This window comes from Ptychodera flava, chromosome 9, assembly GCF_041260155.1.
Source record: "Ptychodera flava strain L36383 chromosome 9, AS_Pfla_20210202, whole genome shotgun sequence".
Classification (NCBI taxonomy): Eukaryota; Metazoa; Hemichordata; class Enteropneusta; family Ptychoderidae; genus Ptychodera; species Ptychodera flava.
The window spans coordinates 11,167,830-11,193,022 of record NC_091936.1 but is presented as its reverse complement, the minus strand read 5'-3'; the positions used below and the strand labels follow the sequence as shown (position 1 = coordinate 11,193,022).

General features: G+C 42.5%; 1 protein-coding gene across 4 annotated transcripts in view; it reads left to right on the top strand.

Annotated features, from left to right (window-relative positions):
• Positions 1-423: 423 nt before the first annotated feature.
• LOC139139981 (secreted frizzled-related protein 3-like) overlaps positions 424-25,193 on the top strand; it is a 43,139-nt gene continuing 18,369 nt past the window's right edge. The window contains exons 1-2 of one of the 4 annotated variants that reach the window (XM_070708962.1): positions 424-581; positions 13,757-14,439. In XM_070708962.1, the coding sequence (XP_070565063.1) occupies positions 13,977-14,439 (463 nt within the window). In that variant the 5' untranslated portion in view covers positions 424-581; positions 13,757-13,976. Of the gene's footprint in view, positions 582-2,959; positions 3,320-13,157; positions 13,292-13,381; positions 14,440-25,193 lie in introns of those variants that run through there. The other 3 variants (XM_070708963.1, XM_070708964.1, XM_070708961.1) reach the window with 3 other exon arrangements.

Below are 25,193 nucleotides of genomic sequence, written 5' to 3'. Positions count from 1 at the left end.
GTCAATTAAGTTGGACGTCTGACGAATGAATTCCAATTCCCGCCCAACAATAATTGCTTTTCCATTGTTTAAATCATACTCAATTTAAACGGGCTCAAATCCAGTAGATTTTCTTGTAGAAGTGGTCCCGGCTGATCGCCTTACGTCGAATTGCCATTGCTCGATTGTTACAATTTCAAAGGACGAGCATGCTGGACAAGCATTGTCCATATCGAAGGACATTGTCTGAAGACAGACAGTTGAAGAAACAACAAAACGATGACCAGGTCTGTTAAGTACATTTTAATTGGCATCCCTTCATAAACGAATAAAGCTTGTGGTTCATTTGAGCTGGAATTAGTCCCCCAATGCGCCGGCCAAAAATAGACCCGGCGTTTGTTCTTTCCATCACTGGGAATTGTGCCCCTTTCCTCAAAACTCTCCATTAGCGTTGAAGGCAGCGGAACAGACGGACCTCCCCCGCGGTGTCTGCAAGTGAAAGCGCTTAAAAACACTGATTTGGAAGGTTAAAAGAGGGAAAGACGCCTTGCCAGGGCATTTCAGCTAAGCCGTTGGAGCGTGCGTTGCTGAGAAAGTATAAGGTGAGAGAGCGGTTTCTGATACAACCGGCTTATCTTAATGTTAGTGTGCAACCTCGTTAATTGCGGTAGGGAAGCTCATTTAACCAAATTGCGATGTGAACTTATTAGTCTACTTGTCCTTTCCGGGTCATGTGGCCGTGCTTGTTTTATTTCGCAAGATAAACCCGTATCAGGTTTGTGCGGCACGGTTTTTACGACATCGTAATCACCGTTCAATGTCCCATCAAACACCATGAGAGTTTGCCGAAGTGGTATTAAACTGAGCTCTGCGGCCTCACCATCGACTGAAGGCAGGAGCTTGCAACGTTTATCTCCGTGAAATGGTCCGTAAAAACGTTCAGTGCTTTGAAGGGACTATTGTTTTTCTTACTCGGCCTCGTCCAGTTACATTCCCTTTCAGTTCGTCGACAAAACCGTGAAGAAAGCAAAACAAAAATCGCAGATGTACCGGAGCGATACACTACTATTAATCGCTGATTTCTCGAGAAGACATGTTTGCCTTATCTGTGGCCACTTGAAAGTCAGTCGTAGTGGGAGAGATTCTTAGATTCAGCAGAAAGGAAACCACTCTCCGACCGTGTCAGTTTAGTCTCGGCCACTTATTTAGCAAACATTTGTATTATCTTCACCTCATTTTCTCACTGAACCCTACCAAATATTGCATGAACTCCAAGGAGTGTCGGTCCGTTAAAAACGAAATTCTTTGTGTTACTTTTACTCAAAGGATTCTCGTCAGCACCCAAAAAGTGAACCTTGCAAGCGAAAATTACGATTACGAGACATTAATGCGAGTATTTCAAGATATTACATACTTTTCCGTTAACAATGATACTGCCTCGATGCGTAGACATGGTGTTCGTCGTGCACAAACTGCTCTGAAATGGCCTTTTACGACTTTCCTAGCCCCTTAAAATGTTAATATACTTGTTACGAAAATTGATGAAGTTTCTCCGTCACGACACTGCGTGCTCGTCTTGTTTGAGTCACCCCGGGTTGTTGATGTTTTGAGTGTGGCCATAACTTCCAACTGTGGCTACACGTTGAGCTTTTAAAGAGGGCCAATGCATAGTAATTCAGAATTCGCCCAGTAGCAAGGCCTTTTTTCAAGAAGCATCACAAAAGGAAACTACCTGGTCATTTAGACATGTCCATTCATCATAGACATCAACATTTCTCATCTGACCAATAATAACTATTCTCCTGAGAAAATTTGCATATAAAGTACTTCAGTGGCAAAGTACACGGCAATTCCGTGTAGAACAGTCACGCTTGCGTGTCCATCATAATATTTTTATGGATTTCTATCAGCATATATAATGTCTAGATTTATTGAGATGGTGTTAGATCTTGATTTGGTGGCTTGATCAAGCCATACTGTGTCATGACATTTATTGAACCTCCCCATTTCTTCCTTTTTCGGTTTCTTCATCCTGAGTTACCGGATAATTCGTGACTTGAATGTATGTAAGTTACTCAATGCAGAGCTTTTACATGTAATCTACGGCAGTATTTAGTGTGCTCAATGAATAAGCCGTACCTCTATTGAGTTTCAGTGAATGGAGGAAAATGTCCAGAGTGAGTTATCAATTTGATTTTTTTTCCAAGAAAAAAAGTACTGTATGTGAACCACTAACCGCGATCATATAAATGCACAGTGGTGCTTGTTGTTAACTTATTCTAGTCAGGAATGTTTTTCATCATTTATTTGGAAATTCTCAATATCCTGTACAACCACAGTGGTTTCGTATTGACACAGTAACTGTTGAACTGTCGCGCGCCAGCTTGAATTTTGTTTTCGTTTACACGTCGCGCATTGCAGCAGAAAGGGCGGTTAAAATTGCGTTGGCTCAAGGAGAAATTGAAGCGAGGACTGAGGCAGCAGACGCTATCTAACCATGAGCCAACGTTTAAAATTCAACAAGATTTACCGCGGCAAGTGCCTTTGGAAAATCCACCCACAGAGCCGATGGGAGCACCCCTCCGCTTTCGTGGACGATTCTTCTACACAGTTGCTATTCTCCGGCAGTCAACAGTGACGTCATACACGGAATCATAGCTGATGACAGCCGGAAAATTAACAAAATCCGACAACTCTTCAAATCCACTTAATGTGCACCTATCATTGAGGAATTAGCTACTTTCCTTTGTAAAGATACAGCTCTACTTTAGAAAGCATTACATCACCAGCCTATTTGTAAGTTGTGATAAGAAGATTGGCAAGTGATTTCCTCTAACACTTTTACTTTGATTACAATTTATTTCCAAATGGTTTGCTCGACAAATCCTAAAACACACCGCCTTGCGTTGTTGGACGCAAACTGCAAAATTTGACGTCAAACACAGATCTTGTTTTGCATTTATTCCTGATAACATTCGGAACGTGGGCGGGCACTGAGAGCGACACTCAGCTATTTTACCGCGCAGAAACTGCTCGGTTTAGGCATTCCAATCCGGACGCAATCACAGTGGCGTACTGCAGACACTTCGAGGCGAACGCCCTACATCCGAGTCGGCGGATAGTGACTAACAGACATAGAAACAGGGAGTGATTAGATTAGAGAAACAAAGAGGCCAATAACGATGGCTTGGGCGAAGATTTCTCAAGCATGCTGATGACGTCACAGAGTGGCTTCTATCCATAAATATGGCCGAATAAGTGGAATCGTTCAATTAGGTGGCCTGTCGCCGAGGTTTGCCGGCACAAACAGTCTTCATACGAAAGGACACAACTGATTTTGGTGAGTGGACATACATAGTGATCGGTCGTTCGTATAATTACTTATTCCTCTTATTCTGATCACACTATTAGAGCTTATTGTAAGCCACTATAAAACGGTCTAATCGGGGCCGTACTTTTTCTGATTTGCACTCAAAGCGCAAAGTCCCAATATTTTTATTCTACGCATCTGGGTTGTTCACAATGTGCAATTTTATCTACCGAATTCATAAAAAGGATCATATTTCTGTGCATGCACAGCTCGGCGAAATAACCTTCACACTTGAGGGTTTCCAAAAACTATAATTGGATCGGCCAGACTTAATAAATCGACGGGAAGCGGCGGGAACTTGATTGAAACTAAACATTGTACAGAAGAGACCGGACAGAAAAAAAGATTTGCATTTATAACACAGAATAGTGTACACAGACAAGAGTACCAAGTCGAGTGCACTGTACTGTTGCATTGCCTGTAACAACATTTTGTTAGGCCAAGCAAAGCGTAATTTGCGGGTATGCATAGTATAAAGACGATTTCATCCTTTAATACGGTTGCTAAACCTACCTTTCCACTGAAATCTGGTTCATCTTTCGCAGGCACGTTGGCAGCGTTCGTCCGCTTTCTGCAGTACGAATGCAGTGCCTTTGAATTCGCGAGCGTTGAAAAATTCGATAAAAATCCGTTCGAAATAATTTAAAAGGCAGTAAAAGTGTCAACATGGCACCGCGACTGATAATAAAAAGTCATAAAATCATTGGATACTGGCTGACTGTACAGGACGCAGAGTCATTCAAACCCAATATCACACTATCTAGAACACAAGCATAAATTCAATAGTTGCTCGACCACCCTCCGGCAAAAAAGGGCCATTCGTTACATCGCTCCATGCCCTCAGCTGACATTGGTGCCTTCAAGGAGATATCAAAAGGGTGTCATAAAAAATAAGGAGCCGAATCATGACTACCTGACCATGACCCGTAGATCGGACGTGCGGAGCTGACTATAGCTAGGTGAACTTGATTTAAACAGCTGAGAGCCGCGCATTGAAATAACCCATTGCTACATCCTTAGCCGTAAGGTTCAATATGAGAACCGGTGCGCAATCGCACATTCGTTGTATCGCCGGCGGCGGCCTTTGTCCAAATATTTTACCAATGATTACGGCATTTCTGTAGACGAGTTTCATATCACGTATGTTCTCATAATGTCGGAAACCCAAACATAAGTCTTAACCGAAACTGCCGCCAATGACACAATCCACCTGTAGGAATTAAAATAACAGCTCCAAAAACTGGAACAGTTATACAGTAATGATCAATTACAGGGTAATCTAGTTAAATAGATCACATGTTCGACAATTGATAGCGTGTCTGTCAGTGTGAATCTTTGTCCATTATTGTGTCTCGGATTACTAATGTTTGGAAAAACTTCCTTTTTTTCCGATTGACCCCAAATCTGTACCTTATCTTTTTCGTGATTTCTTGCCCATCTCTTGACTTGAAAAATTGCAGGTTGACTCAACATTGTCCGTCGAAAAAGGAGACCCGGATGTCGCCTATCATGGACCAAGAATGCTGCCTCGGTTGCTTAGAACTGTGTGCACAGTTGACAGAAGCGATTTTTACCGCCTAGCTTGTAAATATACAAGTCAGTCGATTCTAATAGCAGTATAAACGTTGATTTGCCGCGATAAAGGCGGATATGGCTTGCCTAGTTAAGTAGTTGGCCTTAAAAGGGGGTAAACGACAAAAAGGGCATGACAGAACGCCATAGACAAACAGTTGCAATGACAGGGAGATTCGCCAGGATGAACAAGTTTGGCAGGTGTTTTTTCTGCAAGGGGGGGGGGGGAGAAATCATCATGGCAGAAGGGAGGGGTAGGATACAAATAGTCAAATCTCGATATTGTTTACGGTAAATTTCACATAATTGTCGAGGATCTAAACGATTTTCTGGAAACCTCGTTCCTAAGTCCATTAAAGCGTCGTAAAACTCTCCCAGGTCGCTGTGATTTAGCGCGACAATCTAATGTCGACTTAGTTCATACAACGCTACAGACATGAATTACCCAGATTAAAGCCGAGCGGAGACCATAAACGGAATTTCTTACGATTTTGTTGTGAGATCTGACTCACTTCCAGGGTTCATTAAAAAGAACCCGGGGTCAGTAAAATACTACGGTCGAACGTGAAGTGAATTGGAAAGAGTTTAAAAACGAATGCCCAAAGCAGTTAGTTTCTGAAGGGACTCACGTCTAATCAGGGTTTTCAACAGCAGCAACCGATTGAGATACCTAGCACATATTTTTTTCGACTCACACGAAACTAAATATCCCTTTACAGACACTGTTCAGTAGAGAATATACAATTTTATAAAGTCCGTTCTGACAATTTTCAAGTTTACGATTTTCGCTTTCCTCTGACTTTGACTTGCCCTGGTATTTCGTCGTTTGTTAAAACAGTAAACCCCGTACAACAACAACGTGACGTTGCAAGCTTGGGGGAAGTTACATTTTTTTGCATTGTTTAACTAAAATCCACTTGATTTTGTCAAACTTTAGCTTAATCATAGAAGCCTACGTTTTATTGTGCCTTCTATATTCGTACTAATGGGCGATTTGTTACAAGGATATCTATCAGTCGACGCAGCCAATTTGTGGTAAGAGGGGGACTATTAAATGTTTGGTGTTAGAGTACACGGGCTCGTTTAATGCCACAAAATGCGAACAATTGTGCTGAGGTAAAGGTAATGTGGTAGTTCATCTTGGACAGTGTTGTCACTCAGAGCGATGGTTTAGTTCTTAACCTGGGTTAATTATCTGACCGCTGGGTATCTTTACTGTCTGATAAATGGGTACTCGATGAACAAGAGGTCGGCGCTGACTCGGCGAACTCTCTCAACACAATTTCTTTTGAAAAAATGTGCTCGTAACTGAGAGTGTGTAGGCTTCTGGAATAAATAGAGAACTCGTCAACTTGGTATAGCGATATGGATGCATATCGAATCAATAAAAATAGATCAAAACATTCGTTCATTCCCATTGCAATTTCTGTACTGAATCAAAACAGAAACGACTAGTCATCTCTGCTTTTATATAATGTGTTTTAACGTCACTAACCCTTTTTAAATATTTTATACATGTCTTACCTGTGTAACTTTTGACTTGTCCGCTGTCGTACAAAGAATTGCCCATGTTTTGGGATAATAAAGAGCTATTGTATTGTATTGTATTGTATTGTAAACCAATCCCGAAACTATCGACATTTGTGACGGTCCGTCTTTGAATACCTGGTTCGAGTTCCGATTGCTGTTTGGATCATATTTGATTTCACACAGTGTAAAAGTAAGTGTATTGTACCTGATTAAGCGTGTTATTTGATGAGTCAATTTTCCGTAAAGTGTATATCCAGTCATACACCGGAGCTTTCAAATCTAATGGCCCAAGTTTCGGGCATTTTTTATGTATTTTCGTATTGTTATTCATCACTATTCAAATTTCTATTTTGCTTTGGTGACTATTTTGCTTGGGTGACTAAATTTGAAGGGACAATCCTTTACCGCACTCTCCGGCGAAAATATTTTAGCACTGAAAGTGGAGGCTAGGTCACCAACAGTTTGCTGTATCTTGCGCCGAGACTTAACGATATAAAAAGAGGCGCTTCGTAGAAAGACTGCTTGTGTTTTTTGTCAGTTTTTTGGAGGGTAGAGGGGAGGGACATCTGTTGAACAACAGGTTGGCTGCTGACTGAGGCTCATGCAAAACAAACACAGGCCATAGCGCTCTGTATCTTGTAATTCAGAGTGGGTATGATTAACGCAAAACAAGCGATGGTCAAAAGTACCATCGGTGGAAGCTTTGTAAGTCTCATTGTTTCCAGTATTCTGCTTCGCTGCACCGAATAGGAAGCCGGTGGCATTAAAGAAGAATTCAATTTTAGTGACAGACTAATTGACAAATGAATGTATGTATGTAAAGATGTGTGTGTGTGTGTGTGTGATTGACATGGCATCATAGTTAAGCACAGGTTGTTGGGACGCTGACAAGTGGCGGTCGTTGGCTTGTCGCAAAGTCTGTGTGGCATTTTGAGTGGGTGGTCTGTCGACTACCCCACGGAGAAACCACTGGGCTAGGGTTAAACTGGCTACTCTGGTCGGTCGGTGGCAAATGGACGATAGAGGGCAGGTGACCGGAATGTCTGGATATCATATTGAGATAGAGTGAGAGAGACGAGAGTGACTTTTCCCAAACGAGGTTTTCAACCGATGGGCCCTTGTGAGCTTTTTTGTTTCACGTGCTCGATTGACGTCAAACGCCAGTCTTATCTGGCTGGTCGATGTCTGCTGTCAAGAGGCAAGGTCGGTGGACAGTGATGTGACAGCTGAATAAATCTACGACTACAGCCAAGATGTAGGTTTTTATCTCTGCGATTCCAAGAAACATTGTCCCCTGACGCTTCCCGCCGTATTGCTATCCCGCAGACAAATGCATTCAGTGGCCAGGAGACTCACCTGCTGTGATGTCGAGTTAAACTAGTGGTAACGGTTATTGCAAGAACGAGTTTACATTGAGGCTCAGCCAGTCAACAGCTTTGTAGCGGGTGGCGGATTTTGTGGCTGTGATTGAGCGTCAAATCTCCCACTATTTGAGAATAAAGGGTCGAAGAATTCCTTTGTTCGTAAATTAGTGGACGAGACCCGCCATGACGAATAATACTGACGTCAATCTCGGCTCTACCGTGTGACTGTGTGGAGTGTTTTTTTGTTACAGCGCCGCATGCATTGGACCGTCAAGGTTGAATGCCACTTCGGTGAGATCTTAAGATACAGAAGAACTTCGGCGCATACATCGGCAGAAGTTCGATGAACAACACAAATTATAACTTTTTCTGAGTGATGGATGTATGTCAAAAGCAGAGAAGCGACCAGGCTACAATTCCCGAATGAAGCTATTTTTTATCTCTCACCTCACGTGGTTTCCATGATTCAAACAAAAACTTAAACAAGACTTGCTATTAAAGATCCAAGTTGTAAATTATTTTTAAGTGTTTCTTGATGACTCATATGGTGACTGTGGCTTACGTCTTGAATAAGCTACTTGTCTTGGAAAGTTATGATGTAAAGATCTTGTTCTGCCCGAGATATAAAACTCCAGTCACTTGATATTCAAGTTCGCAGGTTGATGGCCCCAGGGACTGAGTGTAAACCTGTATTCATAGAGCAAAATTCGTGACTCCGTTCACTAATAATCATAGCTGTTGTCAAGGATTTTATCGCAGGTTCGTATACAGTGCATCAAAATTGTTTGGTTTATTCCCAAACCTATCTTTCCGTGAACTTTTAAGCCGAAATGTGAAAAAAACAACTGTTTTCCTCCACTTCATGTCTCGCAGCACAGGCTTAAGTGTTAGCAACACCAAAATACAAGTTGTTTGCGGAAACAAAATAACACGGTTGACTGAAAAAATACTGTTCTCGGTAACATGAAAACGCCGGTAGTTTCGCCCCGAAGGTATTCCCCACCCACTCGCGCTTCCCACTTTTTGGCTGAATGCCGTCTGCACCACTATTTTCCTACTTCCAAAACATCTATTGTTGAATTGTACCCTTGGGGGAAATTGAATCTTTAACCCATCACTCCTCCCGCCCAGACCGACACTCCCTCTAGTCATCTAAATGCGACGGCATTTGTGTCGGCAGCTTCCCTTCGGTTTATTCACACGGGAGAGGTTTGACCCCGCCTCAAGCTCCTCCACTTCGGTCAAGCACTCGTCCCCCAGACGGCCAGACACACACATCGTATGCAATAAGGTTGTATGCAATGATTTGTTGCCTATCGAAGAACTCCGACTGCCACAAGCTACATTATCATTGAGGTCATCAAGAGAGCAACTTGAAAAAAAATTGCCCCAACACGGGACTTTGGGTCCGCTTCAGTTTTTCTCCTTGACGCCTACCACCAAATATGCGTGTCCGGGTTTTTTCTTGTCACTGTTGGTTGCTTGTAACAATTCGGAGCTCGAGGTGCGTGACGACAGCACAGTGCCTGTGTAAGTAGCCGCCGTTTCTAGCCTTGATCTCTGCCGTTGGACAACATCAGTACATGGGGTACAGGCTTCTCGGTAAACATGACTCACGCTACACCGGCAGGTATAAGAAACAACGTTTTTTGATAAGGAAACCGCTAAAGCAAACGACGCTCCTTCCAAAGTGTCACGGTATTATTTTTCTTTTCTTACCTATTCCTGCCGATTCGTGACACTCTAGTGAAATCATTTTAAGGCCAAGCCTGGGAGTGCATGGTGAATTGAAGCTGATTTAGAAACGCCCGAAGCTATTTCTTTTCCAACTCCAGACACCTTTGTACTGCACAGAGGGCACGGTTCAGCGCAACGTAATGGCGGACGAATTATGCGTGGGGAACGTTATATTTAGCCCGCTATACTGGTCGACCGATCTATCGTATAAAAATAATACAGCAGGGATGTTTTTGTTAGGATTCCGTTTGTATTTCTTTTGTGTGTTCAAGTTTGCATAGGGCTATTGGCACAGAACGAGATGAAAGCATGCCTATCTAATAAACCAGATTTTCGTAGTTGTGCAAAGTCTTCCATGATAGATACACAGGAATATTCTTGTTGACTTAGATCATTTGTCAAATAAAGAATCATTCCCCTGCAGAATGCGCCTAGGGGACAAATATTCAGACTCCCAAATTTTTACAATTCTTTTCTGATTTACCTCTTGTGGGGATTCATTTTAAAGCCCTTGGTGTAAGAAAACTTTGCACCGTCTTAATTTTTCGAAAATTCAAAATTTCATTTTTCTCCATATAGTTGGCACAGTTACGGCGGCCATTTTGAATTTCAAGTATCGGTAAATCTTGGGTAATTTATTTCTCTAGTACCAATATTGCACAGTGACTCCCGATTTTAATTTTTGATTAAGAAAGAGAATGATTAAAATATTCCTTAAACGTTATGGTAATAGTTTTAGTTTTTCACTTTCGAGGCACAAACTCCCTTAATGCAGAGTACGTGCTCTATGACCGTTCACAAAATGTGACAGGGAACATAAACTATATGATTCCTTCACAGCTTAAAAATCAAACCCTCTTTTCAACGCAGCGGAGAGACAGGCTAATGCCGACTACTTTGTATCTTACTGGACCATATAGACTTGCATTCTTACTGAATCTGAAGTCATCGACGATTGAAGGAAAAGGCTTCTCGGATTTCTCATGGCTCATGATTTTAGGCGGGAATTGCTAAGAACGTATTATCTTAAAAACGGGTTAATGTTACCGAAAACTTCTTAATTTATGCGAGTTTACGAGTTTTCTCACAAGTATCCTGTGATAAGGGAACCTGTGAACCATTGAGAAACTGCAATAATATAGCGTTGTCATGAACGACTTTAAATAAATAAATGAGATGATTTTGATTTTGACGACAATTTTTTTTAATCTTTCATAAGAAAAGTTGTTGATAAAACATGTTGATCAAACATGAAGGGCAAAGAATCAAAAGGCATACGTGTCTGTATCAGTCTGTTCGGTCCTCATCTAAGGATGTGTTGAGTTCCCAAGTCACCGAGCATGCTTTCGTAAGATATCAGCCTTGCTTTAGTCTATTTTTACAAAACTATACCTTCACGTAACTTGTGTTTCTTTTTTAACCATATATAACATGTGTACAACTTCGGACTTTGCCATACCAATGTAGACGCAAGACCCTGTGCAGTCACGTGATGGATGTAGTTACTGAGATCATCATAAAGTTCAGACCCGTTTTACACAACTGTAAGCAACGATCGATGGCAGTATTTTTAAGGCGCGCAAAATTTTAGACTACCACGTACCTGTGTGCACTGCACTTTACACAGCAATGTATAGGGGCTAAGATAGGAAGTAAAACGTTGAGACCGTTTCAACCTTACTAAACACTTGTTCACGTCGTTATGTCTCTTAACAATGAGTAAAAACCTGTGACACAAAACTTATAGGCCTGTGCCATCTTTGCTGGCACACAATACCTGTATCGTAAGTTTGATGTGCTGCTGAGGTCAAGGGTATTTTTGCAGTCCCGTGATTTCAATCATCGATCCATGATTCTGGTATGATTGTCTAAATGATCTCACAATGCATCAGTATAGTAACAGAGTGAGTGATCTATGAGATTATCATGTCGATCAGTACGCCATAATGATTCAGGTGCGAGGATTTGAACCAGTGCTCTATAATTTGCGTTCGATCACGTGACACAATCCTTGTCAACAATTCCTTGGAATACCTGTACAAGTTGTCCAAACCGATAATTTGAACTCGTGAGAAAGCATTTTATAAACAGAGACCATGAGCTGTCGCTATTACTGTGAGCAACAAATTTTATCACGGTCCAGGCAACAGCTAAAAGTTAAACCTTGGCTTGCATCCATTCTGATGCAACGATAACACTTTAGCACTTTAATGATACGATAAATGCCTGTTTTAGTGATGCGTGACAAATATTGATTATAGAACACAAATATTAAATGAAACAGATTATTCATAATGAAGTCATAATTTTCAAATTATAATTGTTACACAACCGCAATCAATGAAATCCGATCGCCCGACGCAGATGTGTGCATCAGTAAACAAACGCCGTGGACTTTTTGCCGATGTCAGTTTACAAGTCGATTCTGAACTCTTTAGTTACCGGAGGAGCACGTGCTCTTTGCTCTATATGAGGCGGAGAATTTGCACGCCGTGTCGTCGCGCCATTTCGTGGCGTACCGTGATTGCAACCCGTAACAGTCAACAAACTGGCTACTGTTGTTAAACACCGTAGGTATGGCAGACACGCGGTGTTTAATTTGGCCTGGCAACGGCGCACACCTGTTCTTATCAACCATTACACCGTGAAACAGAAAATAAAAAGCTGTTAAGATTCGCCTTTATTTAACACCGCCTTGTCTGGTATCGGTTCACATACTCAGACGCCGAGTTTCCATCGGTCCTTTATTGTCTACCTTGCGCGCGCAGTCCACCACACCTTGCAACGAATCTGGTGACGTAATTGGAGAAGTTCGACAGTTCCCATCAGTTAATTTTCTAATAATTCTCCCGAGCACTCCATAGCTTCCGAAGGCCATGGTATTATTATTTGCTCAAGCATGCCTCCTATTCGCGCTGATAACACCCAACACTTACCTCCCCAATCAACGGTTGCTTGACAACAGACCCATGTACCGACTATTGGGCAGGGTGCAGTAATTGCAATGCAAATTCCGATGATATTGCTTTTGTTTCACGCCCCAATAAAAAGACGGTTTAACTTATTTATTAGCGTCCGGCAAATCTCAAATAAAACAAATTGTGTCACATTGATCCGAGTGTGTGATAAGTAGAATCGCAAAGTACACAGCAAACTTGCAGATGAGTTCGATGCTGATACGGAGGATAAATCTCGGGGGGGGGGGGGGAGCGAGATTTTTGACTCTGTCACTTCGATTAGTGGTTCATAAAAACTGACGGGCCGTAGCAGCGATCGACACCGTAGCAGCGACAAAGTGCCCGAGGCATCTACTTGATAAAGTATTGAAAGATGCCCAGCAACTGTGGTGCAAGGGTGGGGATAAAAATTATGCAGGCTAATGTCAGAGCACTGTCGACGCATGACGTCACCCTTGTACGACGCAGTGATGTCAGAACGTGGCAAGATTTGTGTGTAACAGTGTATAGTAAATCACGGTCCCTCCACGACCGTAAGTAAATGCAGCAAAAAAAAAAGGTTACGATGCTTGTTTGAACTTAGGCTTCTAAGTAACACAACATGACGTCTTCATAGTTCATATGAAATATGCCTCTGTCTCATCCAGCGGCGACTTCCGAGTCATAAGTAACCGCGGCATACGAACTAAATCTCCGGTTATCACTGAGATACGGCGAATGAAATCCAATGCCCCGTTGAGTTAACTTGGAAGCCGCTGACTGAGGACTGAGACCGTGCTTGAGTAGGTTGTCATACACTTATGCAGCATTGGCCGTGGTGTTTATGTCCCTGCCAATCATTTTGTCTGAGTTATGCAGACGTTCACCCTGCCAACATAATTCCAGATATTTGAAAAATCAGAAGGGGGAGGGGAGGGGGTCTGTATTGTGTACCTCACTCCTCATGTCGAGACTGTCGACTGCGTAATGACTTGATGACTTGTAGCGGTCCAATGGACACGTGAATCTCGTTACATGCAGTTACTAGGTTTCTATTGGTTGACGGAATAACTGAAGAGGGCGGAGATCGTAATAGGCAATTTTCCCGTCTTTTATTTGGCTTCACCGTCTGCAGTGGTTCAGTACATCCCGAGCGTAGCTTACATGGTCACTGACAACCGGGTGCTTGAGAGAACCCGGCACCCGGCCCTGGAGACGTGGTAACTTCATAGGTACTTAACGGTGTTATGTTTGTTTGATTCTTTCAGAATTGTTAATCGGACCAAAAATATTTATTGCTGATTGGCTGTCGTCTCCGCTACCGAGTCGTCTGGTCGTCTCGTCTCGGCTTCGACTCTGAAGACATCGTCTATACTGGCATTGGCATAAAACGTACACACCGCCGAAGTGCAGAATTTGTCTGAGCTGAAACAACTGCCTGGGACTTTGCTGCTGGCGTTGGGCCGGATACCATAAAGACTGGCCACAATGAGACACACACGAAAGGTGTTGAAATATTGGTTCGTTTTCCTGATACTAGTTTTACAACAGATCACACGCACCTACACGGCGGCATGCGAGCCGATAGAGATACCGATGTGCAAGTCGATGGCTTACAACAAGACCAGGATGCCGAACTTGCTCCATCACAGCACCCAGGAAAACGCCAAATTAGCAATTGAGCAGTTTGAGGAGCTGATTGCCACAAACTGCAGCGAATATTTACGTTTCTTTTTATGCTCGATGTACGCACCAATCTGTACTGTACAGTTCAAGACTGACGCCATACAGCCATGCAAAAGTGTGTGCCAGCACGCTAGAGACGGCTGCGAACCTATCATGTTGGAGCACAAAGTCCCCTGGCCTGAGTATCTTGCATGCGATGATCTACCGGTGTACGATCGTGGGGTTTGTATTTCACCGGAAGCCATTGTCACAACTCCCCCCGAAGGTAAGCTGGATGGATTCCCTTGCCCAACACTCAACAAGACACACACACACACAGACACACAATTTTACCCATGCCAACAGTCATTTGATGATTTCATTCACGTTTTTCCTCTCGGTGGCTGAAAGGAAACGTCACCCATTGACCGAAAGACTTTTTTATCTTTGGATGAAAGGGATATTTGTTCCCGAGATATAAATACAAGGGTGCAGGGGACCTAGTCATTGCAACGGGAAATCCCTGCAAAAAAAGACATCATAGCGTAATGGTAGGAAATTGTTTTACCGGGGTTTTACCCTGCTAAGCTATCCATCATACACGCAGAAAAGTAATCTCTAAGGATAAGCAGATGGATAGTGAATTTGATAACGTTATTGATGGCTCCTGTTATCAGCACCGCCGATATGACACGGGCAATTCAAGATCGCGTGTCGAACTCAATGTTCCAAGGCTGTTGTTTCTCTATGTATGGTAGAAACCCGGTGATCGTTGACTTGTAGCTCGGGCAATAGGATTTGGACTATAGTGTCTTCGGCTATCGCTAATGAGATAATTTCTATCACCGTTTGAGCGTTTAACTTATTAAACAAACACTCGGAAATCATTTTGCTGTAGAGCTACTTCAATATAGGCACGCACATATACATCTTTCCACAGCATGGTAAATTTATACAGGGATTTATTTATTCCTGGGCGTAAAGCATCTCGTCCTAAGTAGTTGAAACCCAGTTTTATTTTATATCGTGTATCGCACAGGGGGATAAGATTTCAACGCTTGGACAGTTTATATTTAGAAGTAGATCATAACGATGTGTGAGCAGAGAGAGAGAGCCAAGACAGCGTGGCTTCAAACGGCAAGCTGTCTGCTGACCATGCAACCAAGAAACTTTAATAAGACCACCAGTACAGAAATAAATTTAGGTCTGTCCTGTCACCGGATCTTTCCATCTGACTCTCCCGCACTTTTCTGCTGACAACCGTTTTAACCTCAACGGGACACCCGTGTTGTCTCCTTTTACTCGCGTGCTCATCGCGTCCCTCTCACAGTTTCACATATTCTACTCTCGTCCGACTTGACATTCGCTCTGCGACTGACCGTGATTAATATGGGTTGTCCACGTCATTGGCTGACTGACAATAGCGAGCCGCCTCTCTCATATCCAGACTTTTCCTCCCTTTTCCCCCTCCACCTGAGAAACAAAGCCATGTGAAGAAACAGTACGTGTGATGAATACGCTGTAGTGACGGCTTCATCGGGTTTCTTTTGGACGGATGTCCTGTGTCAGATACACCCAACGAACAATACACTTTTAAAGGGGTCCTTACTATTATAAGATATTGTACGTGACAAGTAATGTGAACTGACTAATTTTAAGTCAAGAGGGTAATTAAATAGCTGTTCATAATTTGCCCTCCCACTGAAAATTTTTCGACTTACCCTGCCGCATTCAAACTTCATTTTTACCCGCTCCCCACATATTTTTGCCTGTTTCCCCTCCCCACTGTAAATGTTTGAAGCTCCCCTGCCCTGTGGCGAAAAAAAACTTGCCTATTTCCCTTGCCCTGGAAAAAATTCCCCTCGAAATTTTGTCATGATTCCATTTTCCCTGCAAACATGAAGCTACCTTACCCTGTAATGAAAAAAAAACCTGTCGATTTCCCCTGCCCTGAGAAAAAAATTCCCCTGAAAATTAACATTCCCGTGCAGAAACATACTGCAGTGGCCTTCTATTTGGTTTCCATCTCTCAGTGCATAGAGTGAGATGTTGGGTCAATCGATAGGCTAAGTAGTCTGGGTAACCTTTAAAAGGTATAAGTACTTGCCCTGTGTCCCCATCCCCGGAAACACCATGGCTGAAATTCCCCTGTCCCCGTTTTAAAAGTAGCTTCCCCTCTCCTCGTTTTTCGCCAAGCCCTGTCCCCAGGACAATCAACCAATATCTGCCCTGCCCGACAAAAAAAACTAAAATTTGCTCCCCTGCCACCTAAAAATATGTCCCCTGCCCTAGTAAAATTAAAATTTCCCCTGCCCTCAAAAAATGCTTCCGGAATAGCTTTTTCGATGAATAGCTCCGTTGGCTGCACCTGCTGTGTAGACAGACCAAAGGAACAAGACCCTTAAATCGTCAGTCGGCACTTACAATGGGCTTCAGACGTGTCAATGCCGTTGTTTGCAAGACACAAATTCAGCACATACTAGGTACTGTCATCTATCCCAAAGGACAACAGAGTTTAAACACACATAATGTCTATGGACACACGTAGACCAAAAGTTGAGTCCCCTGGCAAACTACACAGGCTACAATAAAAAAACCCGGCTGCCTGGCCGACACCGGCACACGACAGTTCATCAACAACGAAAAGATTTACAGCAATAAACAAAGGGTAATCTTGAAATAGCATGAATAGCCTGCCAGTTCGTGGGGCCAAATGACCTGCGGGATAATCAAATGCTAGCACGGGACGACGTTATGTTAAACATTTCCTCGGAATTTTATAACTTTCTGCCACAGTATTAGAGTAAACATTCCAACATACTCACAATCTCCTTGTCAGTTACGTTCCTCGTATAAACCAATGAGTCAAAGTTTTACTGGCACTTTAGGGGACAGGTCCTGTTAAAAGAAAGTTACCTCCTGGAGGTAACTTTCTTTTAGAAGTTAATATATATTTGGCAGTTTTTATTCAAAAAACCACAGACGGAGGAAGAGCTTGGCCAAGGGGTAAACTAAAGGTAAGAATGAAATGAGGAATTTCGCCAAGTTAGTCAATTTCCGGCCAGTCATGCTCCACTGTTCGCAGGCCTGTTGCAGTTCTGTCGTACCATTATTACTGGCATACGATATTAATTCGATGACCAGACCTCCTTGGGGCATAGTCCAAAGGAGTTGACATCGTTAGGTGCCAACCAATCTCTTTAACACGCAGTCACAAGTCTGTGGTTCATCACCCTGAGAAGGGAAAATATTACCAAAGTCTTTTACGGTGCACAGGTTTTATTTTATCGGAACCGTGGCAGTGGCAAAAGGCCCGTGGTATTCGGACTAAAACATTTTAAGGGTCGTCTCAAAAACAATTGAGCGTGTGTATTAATATTGATATGGTCCAAAATATTACGGAATTAAGGTTTAAAAGGGAAAACCAGAAGGAAAACACAGTTTTCCACATTATTGCTCTGCCTGTCTGTTCAGAATAAAGACGAGACCTTCGGAAGTATCAGAGCGTACTACTGTACAGGTAGCATATCTTTTCTCCTCTCCGGAAAAAACCCGCGTGAGATATTCCGTTATCATTTCAGATCGATGAAATATTTTTTCATAAAAGCGTACAGTAATAGCCATCACATTCAATGCATCAAGTGTGTGCACATTCATCCATGTCCCGTGGCGCTGAAACTTTGCACCATCAATACAGATTATGTAAACAGTACAAACACTTATGTTTCTGTAAACAGCATCAATGGGCAGAAAATGGTCAACTAAGAACTTAACACAAACGTAAAGAAGACGGGAAAGTTTATTCCTACTTATATGGAGTATTGCCAACATTGCAGAGCAGAGTGGACAGGTTGCCCTAGGAGAGTTCTCCAAACCGACAATTAAAACAGGAAAAAACGGAACGGCGTATGTGAACTCGCCTAAAAAGAATGTGATCAATTCTAACTTGAGTAGTTGATAAAGGAAATTCTGCCGGCAATAGTTGGACAGAGAGAGAGAGAGGTCAAAAGAGGAATAAATCAAGGATGTATATTCCCTTGACTGCTTTGGGGGGACACCCATGGCAAACTTGTTTTGAAATCTGTCATTTCTGCCCTGCTTCGTCACGCGACCAAACGAAAGCAAAATCACCGACATCACAATCTCAAGGATCTGTCGATCGACCTGTCCTCGACATTCCATTTTTTGCCCGCCGTTATAACTTGTAAATACCTCCTGTATTAAATGTCGAAATAATGTGAATCGCGGCGAACCCTTAGATCTGCGGAGAAAGATGTTATATTGGACTGTTGTTAACATGACAATATGTACTTAAAGGCTGGCCTGTACGTTTTAAGGACAGGCGCCGACTACGGGAACAGTGGGAAGGAATGCCGGTTATGCACTTTTGACTCTCTTAATGGATTTCAAACAACCTGACCAAAACTCTAGAAATTCCGAAGATTAATAGAAATCTCCGATAAACACGAAAGAAAAGAAAACAAACTTACACGAACGGGGAAAAATTCCACGGGGCCCACAGCTGCCAGGGCAGTCGACCTGGCAACTTTAGTTGCCGACGTCTAAAACGAGCCTTTTAAATTTATTGTTCATGTGTCTGCAGTAACCAGTACATCTGTTGACTTTCCCGCGTATTTCAGTACCTTGTGTGACCTCTGCGTAACCGCCCAGCTATTTATTTATTATCTTAACTGATTGATTTGTTTGTTTGGTTTGTGTTATTAGTTTATTATTCTAATTGTTTAAGGAAGTTTAACAGATCTTTATCTCGCATTGAGCTGAACCAGCGGTCCCCGGCCTTCATCGGTGAAAAGTGGCCGAGCTGGCGTCCAACGTACTTACCATACCCGTCGCTGAAGCAGTAAAATAATCACGGATATGTCATTGAATTCGTTTTGGGATACTTAGAAACCCCCGCACCATGTTCGATACGCCGGGTTGATAGCTAAGCTTACTCGCGCACGTTTGAGTTACAGAAAAGCTTGGTGTGGCCGTACTCTGTTGGATATTTATACGTTTAGTCAATTGCGCGTAACGACACAACACGCCTGCCCACAATAGTGGGACAGTGCCCATTCCTGACCTCTAATCAACTTAAAATGATGTGAGGTTGCAGAAGTTGTGAATCTACGCTCGTAAAGGGACTATTTCAGGAAACTCTCCGTTCAAACTGCAGCATATATCATGTCCCTTTGTATTTACTCTCATCTGCAGTGTAAACATTTAGGTGATGTTGAGTTACACAATGTGCCCCCCCCCCCCCCCCCCCAGTTCGGTGATGTTACTGGGAGACACTTTGAATGTCTCTCTGCAGTGTTGTTACGCTCGGGGAAGCTATCAAAGTCAATTGGCCGAGTTAATCGTGCCGTGGCGATAGAGGAGTGGTGTTTGCGGCAACATGCGGATGCAGTTGTTTCGGGTAAACTGCCAAGCGCTGTTGCCAGCAAGTCGGGAGAACAGCTCGAACACTTCACTTAGACAGCCATTTGCACCTCTCCAACCATACGCATATTTTCGTTGCTGCTAAGGATTGTATTTGTTGGGGCAGCCATGAATTCAACATCAAATCAAGTGAAACCAACTCAAAATCTCCGTGGCTAATTGTGGAGACATCTCTAAACCGTGCTATTATAGGTTACTTGCAATAGACAGACATATGTTGTCTGTCACAACTGCTTTCGATAGAACACTCGAGACTAAACAAAATGGCCCTTCCAAATTACTTTTGACTTGAAATGAAAATGAAAACTAAAATATTAGCATTTACTATGATAAATATTACAACACGATGAAGTCCCACGGGCGATGGGATTTGCCCTGAACATTAATGTGTACCTTGGAAAGATTTTATGGAATTGAACAGAATGCAGTCGGATTCAGGATACCTTACCGCTATGTGACAGTGTGTGAACAATGTAAATATCTTGATTTAGAGAGCGAAATCTTCCTGTATGTAACAAGTGTAATTGATATACACATTGAAATGTGAATTACACCCATTCAAAAGTATCAATACATTAAGTAATCATGATCGGGATTGTTGTCAACACTTAAATTTAGAAGCACTAGGGGATTTACAATGTATTATAAACTGCCGCAAAGATGCGATACTTTGAACACTTTCAATGCAGAGGATGATGATCTTCGCGACTTCTGTCGGTAGGAGTAGAGATCGGCTTGATTTTGCTGCACGTACGGAGCAAAACCCCTGACGACAAGCTAAGTGGCCATCGGAAACAGTCGTATACACTAGTAGGTTTATACACTGTATACATCATTAAAGGGCGTGGGTCGTCAGTCGAGCATGTGCCAAAAATCGAGTCCAAAGCCATCGTTTGTTGGCCAGCAACATTTGGCATCACAAAAGTAGATATCAAGTAAAATGTTTCTCAGAGGCGTTTTCCAGTAGGTGCGAAATGCTAATGAGTTACATAACTGTTTGACCAAGCTGAATAATATCAGCTTCACTGTGGGTGAAAATAACGGACAGGGCAAGCGTGACAGAGCATTTAGACTAAGACATGCATTATGTCCCTGTTTACGAACACAAACACGTGTAACAGCTTTATAGTCAACCGATTTCATCGATAGTCATACCCAGGATAATTTCGATTTCGCTGACTTCAACCTTTGCCGCGACAGTTACTCTGAGAAACATCTGATCATAACGGCGCTTGGATAAAATAACTGTTTGTAAACAGGAAAAAAACCTGGGACATGCGCAACCGACGACCCCGCCCTTTTAACACAGCTGACAATGTGTAGAGAAATTGTGGCATGTTTTCCTCATGTTTTGGTTGTTTTCGTCGTCGACGTTATCGGTGTTTGAGCCACAAAGGCATCGACATCCATATGACATAGAAACTTAATTGAATGAATCCCCTGATATATTAACAGGGACGTTTTCCCTGTTCAAAGAAGTCTTACTTCAAATGTCACATTCATTACATATTCCATTCCGTGATCATTACGTCGGAACATTACTGTCCTATCCACTTCAAAGGCTCATTGAATGAGCGACACACTGTAGTAAACTTCTTTTAATACCATGAAACTAAGTTTGCTTACATGAAAGTCATAAAATGGTTCGTTTGGAGGACGATTTACTTAACTCTTGAATGTCAGACTCGGCTTACATTTGGCCAAGAAAGCCAATGTCCCCTTTTATAGCTTTCTGACAGCGGCGCGAACGGGGTTTGATGTCATTCACTGCGCTTCCCAATATGACAAAAAAAATCTTGGATGCTTAGAATCGCGAGAGGACGATGAATGAGGAGTTGTCTGCTCAGCGGCTGTTCACGCTCTTGTGGCAGAATTCGACAGCGCCTGTAAATGGACCACGGGAATCTCTGTGGCGGAAAGTTCGGTGAACACGCAATGCAGTCCTTCTGCTGTCTGTGTTTTTTCTCTGTTCCCTTTGTTTGTACCGGCGCATGGCTCTCGGCAATTTCTTCTGAACAAGGCTGGTCTTGTTACAACCACCATCGTCCAGTCTCTACATATAAACTGCTTTTTAGTGAAACAATGATCAAAGCTCTCAATTCACATTTCTGTTTTGACGCGGTGTTCGGGTTACATTGCGTTTGACGGTATCTCCCATAGTAAGGTGATATTACATAATAACAGGACTTCTAACCCTGACTCAGTTTTTAAATATTTCTCTCATTCCTGGCACGTCGAATCGCGATAAAATTTCATCCGTGGGGTGAGATTAGGTCGACGGAAACCTGCGTGTGATCAAAAGACAGCACGTGTCGAAAACCGTCGGGCACGCACTTGGTTGACCTCTGACCTCCGGTGGCCAGCTGTGTTCGGTTTCAATTGCTTCAAAAGTAGCAGAGTCTTCAAAGACACCACAAAGCGGTAACACAAGACTATTGTGGGCAAGAATGACGAACTATTGGCTTTAATTCAAGACGAGCGTATCTTTGTACATATACGTTTCTTCGGATGAGATCGATCCAGTTCATTCACTCCGCGCATTTGATCAAAAGACGCTTCACTTCCGCGACACTTGGTATGTATTTTAAAAGTAGATAGAATGTGATCTCGTTGTGGGCGACGGTTGAATGATCTGTATTTACGCGCTGAGTGGGGTGAATACTTTCCACACGACATTTGCTTCTCCGTCAACAGTAAGAAACAGAATGGCATGTAAATGAGATGGATTGACCACTTTGAAAAAGCCCCGTACATTAGCCCGTTCCCCGCTGAAAATTTACATATTTCAGTCACGTGACTTAATGTCAGGTATAGACGATTTACACAAGTGAAGCCCAAGATGGCCAAAGAGATACTAAATATGCAAAGGGAGTTGAGAATTTTACTTCTTGTTGTGCATGCGTACTATCATTTAAACAAATAAATTCTGCAGCATCGTAAAATGAAATTACGTATTTTACCCACGCTCTTTGAATAGCTACGTGGTACATCAACAGTGACAGGAACACAGGGAAAGGGTATCACCTCATATTTCTTTAGTTAGACGTTTATTCACTTGATGACAGCAAAAACTAATGATTGATTCACTCTGATTTTTCCGGACGGGTTATCGTGTTCTTCTGTCGCGGCCGCCAGCAATGATCTGATTAATTTCTTTTCTGAAATAGCAGCGGACAGGATACAGATTTCAGACGATGTTCTCTTCTTGTAGGTGTAAATTTCAATGTGTCGTTAAACGCAGTACGAGAACAGTAAGCACGTAAACCATACATCTACACCTTATATTACGATAGATTAGCATCACACTTTCAACGATGTACGCGCCTCCACAATGATAGCCTTAAACTTTTGCTCAAGCTTTCCGTAAGGAAACTTTAAACCTCCCCCTTTCGAAATCAAGAAAAAAATTAGGGGTCACCGTGCAAAATTGGTACCAGGGAAACAAAACGCCCAACATTTACTGAAACTAAAAATTCAAAATGGTAACCATCCAGGAGTTTACTCTCTGAAGGAAAATAAAATTTCACAGAAATAAGCCAGTGAAAACTTTTTCATTTTGAAAGGTTCAAAATGAGGGCCCTCACAAGTGGTAGGCCAAAAAGTACTATGAACCCGTCCTGAGACGCATTCTACCTGAAATCAAGAAACTCAATTACGGCTCAAGTTTATTAAGCATTGTAATGGATCTGTATCAAGTTTGAGCCGATGGCAAACTTATCAAAGTTTCCAATAGCCACAAAACTTGTAACTTATAATACACCGAAAGTAATAAAAGTGTGCCAATTTGTTTTAGGTCTGAACCGAATTGCTTGAGATTTTGCGCACCCTTCGTTTAGGTGAATTCAAGGCTCTTCTGTTCTAGTTTTTATGTTTAAACTACACTTAACTATTTAAGAGGAAAATGTAACTGTGAATCGTGGCATATGTGGTGATTTTATTTCACCATTGGTTTTGGAATTGCGTCACAGTAGTGTATATTTGATGAGCAGAAAGTTGTTCTGATTCGACTTGAGATATGCAACCTTTTCCTTTTCTTTAAAATACGTAAACTTAGCACGTTTTGGACTCACGGCTGTCATTACTGAGAAGCAAGAGACCATAAAATTGTTTCGAGATTTAACTTTGATGGGGAATGATAAGACTGAACTTGATTAAGGTTTCTGATCAAATCAAAAGGTGTGAGCTCGCTATGTTTAGAAACTATCTCCGTTTTTTCCACGTGCTCGATTTTTCACAATGTAGCTTGAACCCGATTGTTTGTTGCTTTGACAGAATGGAAAAGGTTGATTAAGTCATCTACACCTTCACGCGCATGTCATGATTTACATAACTGCTGTCGCAGACGACACTTGCTCAGTGAAATTCATCTTCCCCGTTCATCTGTCCACACTTCCATAACAGCCGACCTTCCAGATTAGGTTACTTCATGAAGTCTAACCCCTTGGCATTCTCAGTGTTGCGAATCTTGGCCAAGGCCGCGCGAATCACGACAATTCGTCTGAATCCACTCTATTTGTAGATGTTTGAATAATAACGGCCACCCGCGAGCGTTCTGAGTTGCCGTCTGAGATGCGAAGGAGTGAGGTGTCACCAAGGTAACGGCTGTAAAACGGATGACCAGCAGAGCGTCTGTCGTCACGACTGAGTCGGTCGGAAGAGTGCAATGCTTCATGCGAGCCCCGCGAAATGATTACTGGAAATTGAAATCTTCGCTGACGACATCAATCTGTCACCAGCTACACGTCAACGACCTCGGGAGGGTAACTAGTCGGTGAGGGGTTAAGTCGCCCCTTACCGTGATCTCATTGCAGTCAGATATGCGTCGCTCTCGGAATTCCTTGCGTGCTGTTCAAGGTAAAAGTGTTGGTCGACAGGGAAGCGCTAAGTCCAGTTTGTATAGATTAAACCCTAAACGAGACGATTGGTCGATGACGCCATAGTGGTAAATTATGTAGGCTGCGTTTCACAGACACCTTTTTAAGGGGAGGTTAGAGGGGGATTTGTAATAATGGAAGGTAGATGGGGACTTGAAAATTCTGTGGGACTTAAAAAGGAACTTGAAAAAATAACGCTGCTGATTTTAAGTATCGCAATGGAGCAATATTGAACAAAAAGTCACACGAAAGTAAAGTTTAACAAAAATATTCGCAGTTGTGCATTTATTGTACCCGCCTATTCAAACATATACCTTCTCACACTCATAAAGGTAAGCAGAAATCACATGAAACTGCTTCAGCCTCTTGAAGAGAACGTTGTTGTTTTTAAGAGCAGTGCAAACATAGTGATCGAGATTACAGTGACCCGCTTTTCAAGTGTTAGGATATTCATGTTTACAGTTTACACGCAGTAATTTGCAGTATTTTCCGTCAAATGCATGAAAGCGAAGGTCTGTGTTCAGTCGTTAGGTCTGGTTAGAATACGTGTTTATTGTAACAGACCATGCGGGACCTTTTCTATACATCCACACTGAATGACAGAGTGACTTGAATGGAACAATATGCACATATTGACTGGCTATGAGATATTAGTTGAACAGTACATATGCTTCTCCTCAGGCCTAAGTCACCCAAAATAATCCTCTGGTACGGTCTCAAGAAA